General features: G+C 43.9%; 1 protein-coding gene across 1 annotated transcript; it reads right to left on the bottom strand.

Moving 5' to 3' along the window:
* Positions 1-536: 536 nt before the first annotated feature.
* sike1 (suppressor of IKBKE 1) lies at positions 537-10,558 on the bottom strand. The gene is made up of 6 exons (XM_033042752.1): positions 10,488-10,558; positions 8,912-9,072; positions 6,268-6,373; positions 4,792-4,931; positions 3,310-3,423; positions 537-2,320 (listed from the first exon to the last, which is right to left on the bottom strand). Exons 2-6 carry the CDS (start codon positions 9,068-9,070, stop codon positions 2,231-2,233), a joined length of 609 nt encoding a protein of 202 aa, XP_032898643.1. The 5' UTR covers positions 9,071-9,072; positions 10,488-10,558; the 3' UTR covers positions 537-2,230.
* Between the last annotated feature and the right edge of the window lie 4,012 nt (positions 10,559-14,570).

Raw genomic sequence — 14,570 nt, 5'->3', positions numbered from 1 at the left:
TGCAGACCGCAACAACCAGGTTCAGGAATAGCTACTTCCCCACAGCCATCAGGCTATTAAACCTGGCTCGGACCAAACTTTGATTATTAATAACTAATTATCTGTTATTTGCACTTTATCAGTTTATTTATTCATGTGTGTATATATTTATATTACGGTATATGGACACATTGATCTGTTTTGTAGTAAATGCCTACTATGTTCTGTGTGCTGAAGCAAAGCAAGAATTTCATTGTCCTATCAGGGACACATGACAATAAACTCACTTGAACTTGAACTTGAACACTACAAACCTGTACATCTTTGGAGTGTGGGAGGAAACCAAAAATCTCAGAGCAAACCCACGCAGGTCACCGGGAGAACGTACAAACTCCGTACAGACAGCATCTGTAGTCAGGATCAAACCTGGGTCTCTGGCGCTGTAAGGCAGTAGCTCTACCGCTGCACCACCGTGCTACTAGAATATGTGTTTTGGGCTCTGACCCATGTGTGCATTCATGATACAAACACACAAAAGTATATACATTTTGCAACAATTGGTTAAAAAATACATACAGAAATTTATTTGGGCATTTACAAACAGTCGGTCTTAGCCAAGCAAATTGTAAGATTCCAACTTTAGTTTCAGAGGCTTCTAAATTAGATGCTCGGCAGATTTCCCCATTACACAAAGACCAGGCTTCAAGCTGCTTCTAGAGAAATGCAAAGAGCAAGCAAAGCTTCCCCCCATGTCTCCACCTTTCAATCCAATGTGTACCACATTCTCTCACCATTTTGCATCACAGCAGGATTAAATGGATAATACAAAATATCCAGAGCTCAGTGAAAGTAAGCTTTTAGTCATAGTTCTCCGCGAGAAACAACGAAAGGAAGTGAAGCAACTGAATAGTCTCATGTGTTGCCGAATCATTAATGGGGAAAGTCCACTTTCTGTTTAGCTCCAAGCAATTTTCCAAGAGTGGGATCCAGCAGAAGTGTTCACATAACCCAATCACACCTGTACTATAACCAGTTCAGCTCAGAGAAGATGAGCACAAGTCTGTTGACTTTTTGTGTTCTACTGGTTTTCTATCTACTTGCCCCCCCAAATCTTCTGACGGTGGTGACTCACATTGAGCAGCGCCAGTATTTCAGTGCCTGATGTAGGAGGATGTGTGTCTTGTGTAAAATTGCAATAGATAGAATCAAGCAGCTATTTCATGGTTTGAGCCATCACAGGCAGCTTGATCTTGATCATTCCCTACTGTTCTATCCAGTTTAGATTTTACTTTAGAGATGCAGCGGGGACACAGGCCCTTCGGCCCACTGAGTCCGTGCCGTCCAGCAATCCCCATCCACTAGCACTATCCTACACACTAGGGACAATTTTACTGAAGCCAATTAACCTACACACCTGTATTTTTTTTTGGAGTGTGGGAGGTAACAGGAGCAGCCAGAGAAAACCCACACGGTCACAGGGAGAACGTACAAACTCCGAACAGGCAGCACCCATAGTCAGGATAGAACCCGGGTCTCTGGCGCTATAAGGCTGCAACTCTAAAATTAAGAAAATGGGACAAGAGACAAGATCCTCTCCCTTTTGAGGCAAAGGATAGAGGGACTTTGATTGATTTTAGGTGACACAATGAGAGTAAAGCCAATGTGACTGCATCAGAAAATTCCAACTAGCTATCAATACTGCTCTTCATCAATATTTTTAATCAAACTCAAGTTACAAGCATTAAAGTCAGAGTAGATGACCCACTTTTTTAACCTTTTCTTTCCCATTACAATGCATTAAAGTTGCAGATAATCTTTCTCTTTGGAGAACCATTTGGAAATTAAAAGCAGGCAGAGGTAGATTTGCCAAGCTCGTGGTCCTTGTCTTGTTGGTAGTTGACGGAACAAATCCAGAGTTTGAAGAAATCCAGTGGCTGAGTTCTTGCTGTTTTCTTCCACACAAGACGATGTGTGGAATGGACAGCTATTGCAAAAAACTATTGTCAATATTGGAAGAGCTGTAAAGGGAAAAAGGCAACCTACAAATTCAAAGCTTCTCCAAAGCAAGTGGAAGTATTCTACCAAGAAATCTCACTAAAATTAAAAAGTAGCTTCTGGTTGAAATGTCCAGCTCCATTCCAGTCTTAGCAGCACTGGTGGTAACAGAGTAGGTTACCAGTTGGAGACATCATTCAAATGGTTCTGTCAGTGCAGCTACCTGATTCAGGGTCCATCCAGCACAGCCTGTAGATTACTTTTCACAGTGAAGTTGAACAACATTCTCCTTAAGAATTATTTCCTTGCTGAATGACACAAGCTCCCGTAATTCTTTATTTTCAAGCTTGAAAAGAAAGTTAGGAAAAAAAAACCCATTAGTCATGGTGCATTTCAAGTCATTTGCCAAATCTTTCAAGTCCCTCCTATTCTTTGATGCATTTTTGAAGGAGCAGATCCTGCCCAGCAGCTGGTTTACAAGTGTTGACAATATGGCAAAGTGTCTTCCCAGGTAGTGAATTGTAACATGCTCAACTATATGTGCAATTGTAATCAAACTGTGCCTCCCACAACTGCTGCCAGAACCAGATGAGCAGAGGATTAGTCTTAGATTATGAATGCTTGTTATTGAATACCTACCTACCTATTGAATCCAGAACAACGGGTCATAGTTTAAGGTCCAGAACAAGGGTCACAGTTTAAGGATAAAGGGGAAATCTTTTAAGACTGAGATGAGAATTTTTTTTTTTTAACAGAGAGTGGTGAATCTCTGGAGTTCTCTGCCACAGAATGTAGTTGAGGTCAGTTCATTGGCCATATTTAAGAGGGAGTTAGATGTGGCCCTTGTGGCTAAAGGGATCAGGGGGTATGGAGAGAAGGCAGGCACAGGATACGGAGTTGGATGATCAGCCATGATCATATTGAATGGCGGTGCAGGCTCGAAGGGCCGAATGGCCTACTCCTGCTCCTATTTTCTGTTTACCTCCTCACCATCCGGGACCACATAAAGAATAGCTGTGAACGGGAGAGTGTGAGAGAAACACTGGTCATATTGGACAGCGCGGCGGTGGAGTTGCTGTCTTACAGCACCAGAGACCTGGGTTTGATCCCGACTACGGTGAACCCGGGTCTCTGGCGCTGTAAGGCAACAACTCTAGAACTGCACCACCGTGCAGTGTCAAGGTCAACCAGTGCATCCTGCTAAGTTATTAGTGAAGCGCAATACAGGAATCTGGCTTTGCCAACAGAAACGGGTGCTGTCTGTGGCACTACATCAGTACAGTGAAGGCTCAGCGACCATCTGAAATCCTGTGGAGCACGCAGTGAAAACCCTACCTCCATCTGGGCTATCTTCTCTTGAATTTGGCAATATTCTGGATCGTCGATTTGTACTGCTTTCCTCATGACTGTGGCCATGTCACAGATCTGTTCAATGTGAGTTTGCAACTCCTGGGGGGGTACAAGAAGCAAAAAATATCACCCAGAAAAGCTGAAGTCAGCAAAGTAGACAATATGAAGGTCGGTCTAATAAATAATTTAAACCAACACGATGTAGGTATTTAAAAGAGCCATGTGAAATACTACAAATCTCAATGACATCAGTGGCAAGATGCTACAATGGGTCTAAATACCCAAGCACCACCCAGTGATGTGCAAGAAGGAACCACAGATGCTAGTTTACACCGAAGATAAACACAAAATGTTGGAGTAACTCAGCGGGTCAGGCAGCATCACTGGAAAAAATGAATAGGTGACGTTTCGGGTTGAGACTGTTCATCCAATGTCAGGGGGCAAATCTGACGCACCTAACGACCACAGAAGCCCCAAAGAGGACGAGATCGGCCATCTCACCCGGTCTAGGCACCACATTTTCAAGGGAACCTCTGGGGGCGATTTCAAGTGTGCTCTCGTAATTTTATCCTGATTAAAAGAGTTTTCCACCAGTTGCTGGGAAAAGAAATTGGTGGTGAACCTGCATCTGAATTTACCATTTAATCATTATAAACAAGAAAGATATCAAGTGAAATTCCACTTGAAATGCACAGTAAAAGTGTTCCATCTAAACTTCAGATTCTTGAACATGGTGGCTTGCATCTCAGAGCTCCCCTTGGCCTTTTGCCTTGTTCATGTCTGAATAATTATAGGGCAATATATATTTCAGAATGTTAAGATTGTACTTGTACTTAATGCTGCTGGAACCCGAGAAAAGGATAGATTTTACATCAATGATAATAAATTGACACCCAACTCTTAACAATACAAAAGGACACAAAGTTCTGGAGTAACTCAGCGGGTCAGGCAGCGTCTCTGGGGAACCATGGATAGGTGACGTTTTGGATCAGAAAACTTTTTCAGACTGATTGTAGGGGCGAGGGGTTGGGGGGAGAGGAGAGGCAGGACCATGTGTCTTTTTGTGTAAACCAGCATCTGTAGTTTCTTGTTTCCAGGTTTTTCCCAACAATACAATGAGTTGGAAATCATGCTAGGTTTGCAAAACACCAAATGTTACGGTGATAGGAAGGAAAGAGGGGCAGCACGGTTACAGGTCTTTGCAACAATTAGTTCACCTTAATTATTAATTGACACGAAATTACCAAAATAATACTATCATTCTTGACAACTACCATCACTGTCTAAGATACCCCATACTTAAATGTTGTCTGCAAACTTACTAATCATGCCTTGTATATTCTCATCCAAATTGTTGATATAGATGACAAACAGCAATGGACTGACTCAATATTAAAAATTGAGACACACCACCTCTCAGAGAGATTTTTCCTGGTTTAAACTAGGATCAGTTTGCAGTTTTTTTACCTGGGAATGCTCCTGGTGCAAGTTGGTAACTGGTGTACTATCCAGTTTCTTAGCGGCAAGAAGGTGTAGCATCTGCTTCCTGTATTTACTCATAATGAGTTCCAAAGCGTAGCGGTGCTCTTCCAGGGAGAGCCACAGCTCTGAGAGAAACAAGACAATCACCAGCAAGTTAAGAGACAACCGCGTTAACGTTAGGCTACGTAGATAATACAAATGCTCAGGTTAATCCTTGTTGTGAAATGAAACTGCAATTGTAAGACAATTGCACAACACTAAGGAGACAGGGAGCCTGCCTGCCACCATCAGACAAGTTCTGAATAAGAAGGAACAAGGTGTGGCGGGCTTATCTTAACATGCAAGATGACCTGGAATCAATACAGCACGGAAACAGAAAGAAGAAAGGTCTAGGCCCAAAACTTCACCTATTCCTTTTCTCCAGAGATGCTGTCTGATCCACTGAGGTACTCCAGCTTTTTGTGTCTATCTTATGGCAACAGGCCATGCAGCCCAACTCCTCCCTGCTGGCCAAGATGCCCAGCTAAGCTAGACCCATTTCCCAGCATCTGGCCCATATCCCTCTAAACCTTTCCTACCCACATACCTGCCCAAATGTCTTTCAGATGTTATTATAGTACCTGCCTCAACTACTTCCTCTGGCAGCTTGTTCCATATACTCATATATGTGAAATAGTTTGCTCTTCAAGTCTTTCCCCTCTCATATTGAACCTATATGCCCTCTAGTTCTTGATTCCCCTACCCTGGGAAAAAGACTGTGCATTCACCCTATATATTCCCCTCATGATTTTATATATCTCTGCAATATCTCAACTCAGCCTTCTGTGCTCCAAGAAATGAAGTCCTGGCCTACCCAACTTCCCCTGATAGCACAGGCCCACAAGTGCTGACAACATCCTTGTAAAATGGGTTGAAGGGCTTGTTCCTGTGCTGTACTGTTCTATCTTCCTTCCCTCATTCTTATGGGGGTTTCAGGAATCCTCTTCCCTGCTGCATGTACACAACCACATAGCAGGAAAGGTATAATTTCGCAAGCCACTTAAGACCTCATTTTTGAGGTTCGCAGACAGCTGCTACTCTGTCATAAATGTTACTAATTCAATCTTGAGAGTGTGGAATAATCACAGTGGAGAATTATAAGATGAAACCTTTGGTTAAGGGAGAGTGATGCAAGAGGTTATGTTGTACAATGGGGAATTCTCCTTAATGTTCGAGCTTGTGAAGGTACTGCAAAGGCAGCTCTCAATCAGCCATGACCTTTAGAATCTGCAGACTCGGCATGAACACTAGGGATAAGGAAAAACAATAGCCCAATTTGGCCAGCAGGAATTCCCTCATAAGCTAGAAACAAGTCATAATATACATAGCTGTTAAAATTGGAGTCTTATATTTTTGTGAACCAGAATAGTCTGCCATTAGTTCGCCACATGGTGAGGTGTTAATTAGTAAGAAAGGAGAAACCTTTATTTTCCTGCTTCAGATCCCGTATCTGTGTGTTCTCCTGAGTAAGGAGTGGGTACGGTTTGTAACTGGCCATCTTCTTCAACTTTTCAAAATCTTCCTGGTTCTGAAAATAAGGGAAGATCAAGATTATGAAGCAATTCGCAGTTCAAGTTGACACTATTCCACCTTTGCTCCTTTTGTTTGGACTGTCATTTGTTACCCCTACCTCACTGCCCTGGAGATGGTTATCCACTTTACTAAAATAAAATTGCATTCAGGTTCATAAAATATATCTTTACATATGATAGACACAAAATGCTAGATTAACTCAGCGGGTCAGGCAGCATCTCTGGAGAGAAGGAATGGGTGATGTTTTGGATCGAGACCCTTCTTCATATAATAGCAATGGTTCTTTAATTAGAGATTAATTAAGAAATTATAAAAAAAGATATGGATAGGAAAGGTGTAGCATGCATAGGAAGGTGTAGATTTAGAGGGATATGGGCCAAATGCAGGTAGGCCGTACAAGTCGTACAAGATGGGACATCTTAGGCAGCATGGGAAGTTGGGCCGAAGTGCCTGTTTCCATGCTATATGACTATTAAAAAAAAAAGCTTTGAACCAGCACAAATCTTGTTTGAGACTCTCTCAAAGCCTGTTTGCATCATCTCTTGGTCTGCTTGTTTTCATAGGTCGGGGCATTGAGTACAAGAGCCAGGAAGTCATGATTCAGCTTTAATGGACCTTGGTTAAGCCGCATTTGGAATAGTATGTGCAGTTCTGGTTGCCCCATTAGATGGGATGTGGAGGCTTTGGAAAGAGTGTAGAAGAGGTTAACCAAAATTATGCTATGATTAGCGTGTATTAGGTGCATGGAGAAGTTGGGCAGACTTGGCTTGTTTTCTCTGGAACGCCAGATATTGTGGAGAGACCTGATAGAAGTATATTTGAGAGGCATAGATAATGTAAGTCTAAATCTTTTTCTCTGGGTGGAACAATCAGATATAAGTGGGCATAGCTTTAAGGTGAAAGGGGCAAAGTTTAAAGGTGATGTGTGCGTAAGATTTTTTATTACACAGAGGGCGGAGAGTGCTTGGAACGTGCTGCTAGGAGTGGTGGTTGAGGCAGATATGATAGTGGAATTTAAGGGACATTTGTATAGGCACATGGATATGCAGGGAATGGAAGGATATGGATTAAGTGCAGGCAGATAAGAATTGGTCTTGGCATCATGTTCGGCACAGACATTGTGAGCCGTGGGGCATGTTATTCTATGCTCTTCATTAATCTGCTCCGCTTTCTCTTTAGCACTTCTGAACAAGTAGGGAATCACTGTAAAGGTGTGACCTGGATCACCAGATGATCACACCCCAAAAAAGACTTTAAGACTTCTGCCTTCCATCACAGCGAGGTGAACTCACTGTGGTGGATGTTAAATTTGTGTTTATTGTGTGTTTTTGTTATTTTTATTATACGTATGACTGCAAGGCACGAAATTTCATTCAGACCAAAAGGTCTGAATGACAATAAAGGATACTTTGACAATAAAGGATACTTTGGCTTTGACCCTACTGAAATATTGCGCTACAAAATCCCACTCAGTGTCTTAATACTGAACGTACACATGGGAAAATATCACAACGGCCAAATAACATATAGAGGGGATCAACTGCAAAATGCACTCACTAATCAATCTATCTCTTCGTCTTGACATCATGTCTGGCACAGACATTATGGGCCGAAGGGCCTGTTCCTGTGCAGTTTATATTAGCACAAACAAGGGTAGCTTGTACTATTTCGGAATTTACAGAAAGGATAATGAGTTGAGAAAAGAGAGATGTAGATCAAAGGACTTGAAACCTGGTCCAAAAGATTGATTTTGCAAGAAATGGGAGAGGTAGATAAAGCATTGAAGGCAGGAGACAAGAGACTGCAGATACAGTAATCTGGAGTAAAAACATAATGTTGCAGCGGGACAGGTAGTAACTGTGGAGGTAGACGATGAATCAGCAATGAAGGCTGTGCTGCAGGCAAAGCGGTGAAGGAGGGCCGTAGGTCAACAGCGCTGAGGAATTATGAATGCTAGGAACTGCAGATGCTGGTTTACAAAACAAAGATGCAAAGTGCTGGAGTAACTCAGCGGATCAGGCAGCATCTCTGGAGAACGTAGATAGATGACGTTTCGGGGTAGGGCCCTTCTTCAGAATTATCTCCACTACACATAACGCAATGGTTCAAGTAGGCAGCCCTCCAACACTGCCTCCAAAGCAACGAGGTAAGGGCAACAAATGCGGATAGACACAAAATGATGGAGTAACTCAGCGGGACAGGCAGCATCTCAGGATGGAATAAATGAGGGCCTGACCAGAAATTTGGACATTCTAAGGATCAATTATTAAAGCCGAGAGGCTGTCGTCAATCAATGTTGTGGCCACTTGGGAACCTGCGGTGGAGGAGATGCAGAGGGGGAAAAGCCTAAGATAAGGGCAAGATGCTGAGGGATAATATTAACCATGGAGAAACTGTAAACACAAGTTTACGCGGACCATGAGAAATGTGGGTATATCAGGAACCATAAAGACATGGATCTGGGGATCCGTTCCTTTGGAGGAACAGTACGATGGGATCTGAAGGCTGCATTGTCTAGTGATCTTGATCTCACCCGATCCGAGATTCCAGTCCCGACTTCCTTCATGTTCTCCACCCGCTTGTTGAGGGTGGTGGTCTGGTCGATGAGGGACTCTGCTGCATTATGATGATCCTTCAGTCGCTCCACCAGGGACTTTGCATCAGCTAGCACCTTCTCGATTGTGCACGCCATCACTAGGGAACAGAGATAAACCATTGGATAGGGGACTGATCGAATGCTGCCCTTCTTGGCGAAAACCTGAATCATTTGGTTTATGAAGTAGCTGGGGCAGGTACAATAACAATATTAAAAAGACATTTGGACAGGTACATGGATAGCAAAGTTTCAGAGGGATATGGGTGAGACTCAGGCAAATGGGACTAGCTTAGATGGGGCATCTTGGTCAGCATGGACGAGTTGGGCTGAAGGTCTCGTTTCTGACCCTTGACAGATATTTTGCACTAGTAAACATTTCTGGTTTTCCTTTAAAACTATTGGTTGACGAATATGTGCGTGCCATTTTGATTCAAATTATTGCATTCGGGTCGGGGGGGGGGGGGGGGGGGGGGGGGGCACGCCGGATCTGAGCATGATCAGCAGCAACAAGTTGTAGCGCAGACTCAGCAACTGTTTTGAGCACTTATGCTTGGTCCACCAAGGCCTGCTGGATCTCCCAAATGCTAACCACTTTGACTCCTCTTCCCATTCCCTTACTGATCGTTTTGTCCTGTGCCTCTACATTGCATGGGAGAGGCCACACACAAATTGGAGGAAAAGCACCTCAAATAGGTTCATGGTATTAAGTGGAGATGGCCAATGGACAGATAGTGTGTACAAAGGAATTGCAGATGTTGGTTTAAACTGAAGATAGGCACAAAAGGCAAGAATAAGCTTGGGTAGCTTATAGCCCAATGGTATGGACATTGAATTCTCCAAATTTAGGTAACGACAACCCCCACCTCCAGTCCACACCCATTTCTTCCACTCCCCGCCTCTCACCCCCACCCAGTTAGCACTCATCTCTCCCCCACCCAGTGCACACCATTTCTCCCACTATTTTGCTCTCCCCAGCACTCACCACACACCCATTTCTCCCACTCTCCTGACCCCTTCCCCGTCACCTTCCACTTATCTCTCTTCTCCTCTGTGTTTACATTTCACCCTCTTCTCTCCTTATCTGACCTTTTCGGATCCCCTTTCACCTCTTGCCTTTGTCCAATCGTCTGCTAATCGCCCCCACCTGCATCCATCTATCACTTGCCAAGCTTTGCCGTCTCCCACCTCTCCTCTCCTCCTCTCCTCTCCCCGTCCTCTCTCCTCCTCTCCCCACCTCGCCTCACCTCTCCTCCTCCTCTCCCCCCTCCTCCTCTCTCCTCCTCTCCCCACCTCTCCTCTCCTCTCCTCCTCTCCCCACCTCTCCTCCTCCTCCTCCTCTCCTCTCCTCTCCTCCTCTCCCCCTCCTCTCCCCCACCACCTCCTCTCCCCACCCTCACCTCTCCCCCTCCTCTCCCTCCAACCAGTCCCGGCCCTCCACAGATGCTGCCTGAGCTGCCTGAGCTGTTTGAGTGACTCCAGCACAGTGTGTAGTTGGCAACATGCCGCTCCCTACCCGCTCAACCCAGCAGGTCCCGGCGCCGCTCCCTCACTCTGCACCTTGCCCGTCCGCCCTCTCCCTCCACTTCCTGCTCCGCCACATCCGCTGCCGAGCCCTCGCCGCGCGGGTCCTAGCGCCCGTCGCCCGGCCTTCTAGTTGTCTCCAGCCCGACCTGCCTGTACAACTCATTAACACCAAAGATCCAATAGCAATATGATCTTTGGTTAACACCCAGCCCAGATTTGCTTTGGTCATTGCTACTTTTATGTGCATATATTTCATTCATTTGTTCTATATCTCTCAATATCACCATCTATGTCCCTCTCCCCTGACTCTCAGTCTGAAGAAGGGTCTAGACCTGAAATGTCACCTATTCCTTTTCTCCAGAGATGCTGCCGGACTCGCTGAGTTATTCTTGCCTTTTGTGCCTATCTTCAGTTTAAACCAGCATCTGCAATTCCTTCGTACACACTATCTGTCTCCACTTAAAACCATGAACCTATTTGAGTCACACAGCATGGAGTCAGGCCATTTGGCCCACCACATTCATGCTGGACACTAATACATCTGTATTAACCCCACTTGCTCCATAGCTCTCAATGCCAGGGCAATTCAAATGCTGGTCCAGTCTCTTCCCAAATACTGCCAGTGACTCTCCCTCCACCATCCCCTGGCAGTGCATTCCACATACCATTCTCTGGGTGAGAAAGATAGTCCTTGGGTCCCATCTGAATATCTTACCCCGAAACCTATGTCTTCTGATGAGGAAAAGGTTTCCAGCAGTCTAACCTATCCATACCCCTCAAAATTATATATATTGTTAATATGTTAATATATGAATATGTTAATAATCTTATGTTAATATGTTAATAATCTGTTAATATATGACTTCTTCTGCCTCCAGGGAAAACAGACCTAGCCTCTCCTCATTACTGAACCATTATGTCTTTCGTAATTCCCGGTGAATATTTTCCATACCTTCCCCCGCACCATCACCTCCTTCCTATTGTGCGGTGACCATAAATGCATACATTATTACAGCTACGGCCATAAAGTTGGGGCATAACTTCTTTATTCAATATCTCAATTAACAAAGGCCAGAGTACCCCATATGCCTTCTTTACCACATTATCTTTCTGTGCTTCCACTACCAACTTCAAAAGAAAAATACACAAAGACTTATCCCCCCTACACACTGCGGGCAATGTACAAATGCCAATAAACTTACAAACCTGACTCTCAGTCTGAGAATGGATCTTGACCCAAAATGACAATCTATTTCTTTTCTCCAGAGATGCTGCCTGATCCGCTGAATTACTCCAGCATATTGTGTCTATCTTCGGTGCAAACCAGCATCTACAGTTCCTTCCTACTACACATACAAAACTGCACGTCTTTGGCATGTGTGAGGAAACCGGAACACCCGGAGAAAACCCATGCGGTCACAGGAAGAACATACAAACTTTGTACAGACAGCACAGGTGGTCAGGATCAAACCCGGGTTTCTGGCGCGGTAAGGCTGCGCCACTGTGTCACCAAAGATCCTCTCTAAACTTCATTAACTCTCACTTCCTTTCACAAACACTTCTTAAGAAGTATCTTTTTGGCTCTAATTTCCACAGAAGTGGTTTAGTGTCACTTTTTGTACCTGAAGATGTTTATCTATGTTAAAGGTGCTACATGAACAAAACATTGCCGATGGGATTTGTCTTGTAAACGCTGCTGAAAGTGGGTGCAGAAGAGTCCACTAGATGTCACTACAGCTATTCCTTCTCTGACTGGGATGTCAGTTCCAGTATTTACCTGAACACTGAAGAGCAGCAGGAAGGAAAAAGTAAAAGGCCACAGAACCATTTCAACACCAACAGGTAAAACAAAATTGCAACGAGAAAAGATAATTTTAACGTGCAAACATTAAACATTAAAACATTATTACAGCTGTGTGTTTGAGGTGGAAAAAATATATATTTAAAAAACATTGTGTAAATCCTTTATGAAACTGAGCTGAAGTTCTGAACTTCAGGGGATCCGAGTGAAAGCTGCATGTGGTAAGATTAGAAGATGGAGGAATAAGTATCTAGAAATTTGATTGGGTGGCACCATGTTGGTGTGTAATAAAAAGGAACTGAAGGTGCTGGTTTATACCGAAGATAGACACAAAGTGCTGGAGTAATTCAGCGGGTCAGGCAGCATCTCTGGAGAACATGGACGGGTGACCTTTAGGGTTGGGACCCTTCTTTAGGCTGAAGCTTTCTGATGCTTAGCTGAACCACCCCTCCTTCTGATCTGCCAATCAGGTCTAATGCCCCTATCCAATGATTTGCCAATCTGATTTGAATCCTGCCCCTCGTCCCACAACCTAATGATCTGCCAAACTCCACCCACCAACAAAACCCAAACCGCATTAACCGCATGACCCCATCAACCAGAGAGCCATTCCTCTGACCACGGACTGGTGGTTCACAATTCCAAGTGGCAGGCCCTCGAAGGAATGTTCAATGGCTAAGCTCATCCAGTTACTATTTAATCTCTAGGCAAACTAGGCACTAGTAAATATTTGGGGGCAAATTTTATTGCTCCACCTGTGAGCTGGTGGTTCAATTGCTCTGGATCCTGCACTGTTGAGCAATTGTATATTAGTTTGGTTTAGTTTAGTTCATTGTCACGTGTACCAAGGTACAGTGAAAAGCTTTGGTTTTCGTTGCGCTCTATCCAGTCAGTGGAAAGACTGCACATGATTACAATCAAGCCATTCACAGTGTACAGATACAGGATAAAGGGAATAATGTTTAATGCAAGATAAAGTCCAGTAAAGTCTGATTAAAGATGGTCCGAGGGTCTCTAATGAGGCTGATGGTAGGTTAGGAATGCTCTCTATGTGGCGATAGGATGGTTCAGTTGCCTGATACCATGGTCTTATAGCCCAAATAATTAAATAAACATAATTAAATATTAAATATTTGGTACACACCTAACACACAGCCAACAATGGACCTTTTCCTTGATCATTGTTACTTGTTTGCATACCTTTCATTCATTTGTTCTGAATCTCTCTATATCACCGTCTATATCGCTCGTTTCCCTTTCCCCGGACTCTCAGTCTGAAGAAGCGTCTTGACCTGAAACGTCACCTATTCCTTTTTTCCAGAGATGCGGTTACCCGCTGAGTTACTCCAGCTTATTGTGTCTATCATCTTTAATTAAATATTTGACCTCTATTTGGAGACCTGCAAGTAAAAGGGGGCAATTTGACCTCAGTAGCTGTTCGGCAAGAAATCCATCTTTTTAAAATTAATCCGAAGAATTACATTAATTTAAACCATATTAAATAATTAAGAGAATAATTTAACTGGAGAGAGACCCTCTCTCACTGCTCCACCTTTGTGATGCCTGCAGTTCTCCTGCTCCACCTATCAACCTATTACCTGCTTTGCTTTGTCCTGCCCTTCCTCTCCTCCAGCTCTCTTTCCCCCTGTAAAATGGAAGCTGTTCATTATCCGGGGATAACCTGATCCACCCTCAACTTTGTGGGACTGAAGAAGAATACGGATAAAGTGTTGATAAAAGATAACTAGGTTAGTTCAGTTTAATGATATGCCATGGAAACAGGCCCTTTGGCCCACTGAGTCCGCAGCGACCATTGATCACCTAGTCCAAGGGTTCCCAACCTGGGGTGAATTGGCCCCAAGGGGGTAAATTTCGCCTACCCAGGGGGTAAATTTGTTGATTCTGGATTTGTATATATTTTTTCTCATTGACTGACTGTGTTTGGTTCTGGCATACCGGTATCTGTTCATAAATAAGTGAAATAACATTGTTATGTGCTATTAAAGTTGCCAGGGGTAAACGGGACGAAAAAGGTTGGGAACCCCTGATCTAGTCACACTAATTCTATCTAAGAGTCATAGAATCATAGAGTCGTACAGTAATCTTATCCCACTTTTGCAACCACTGCCTACATACTAGGGGTAATTTACAGGACCAATTAACCTACAAACCTGCACGTCCTTGGAATGTGGGAGGAAACCGGGGCACCCAGAGGAAACCCACGTGGTCACAGGGAGAACTTACAAACTCCATACAGACAACGCCTGAGGT

The sequence above is a fragment of the Amblyraja radiata genome, chromosome 24, assembly GCF_010909765.2.
Source record: "Amblyraja radiata isolate CabotCenter1 chromosome 24, sAmbRad1.1.pri, whole genome shotgun sequence".
Lineage (NCBI taxonomy): Eukaryota > Metazoa > Chordata > Chondrichthyes > Rajiformes > Rajidae > Amblyraja > Amblyraja radiata.
Note: the sequence above shows the minus strand (reverse complement) of the source record. Positions and strands in the feature narration are given on the sequence as shown.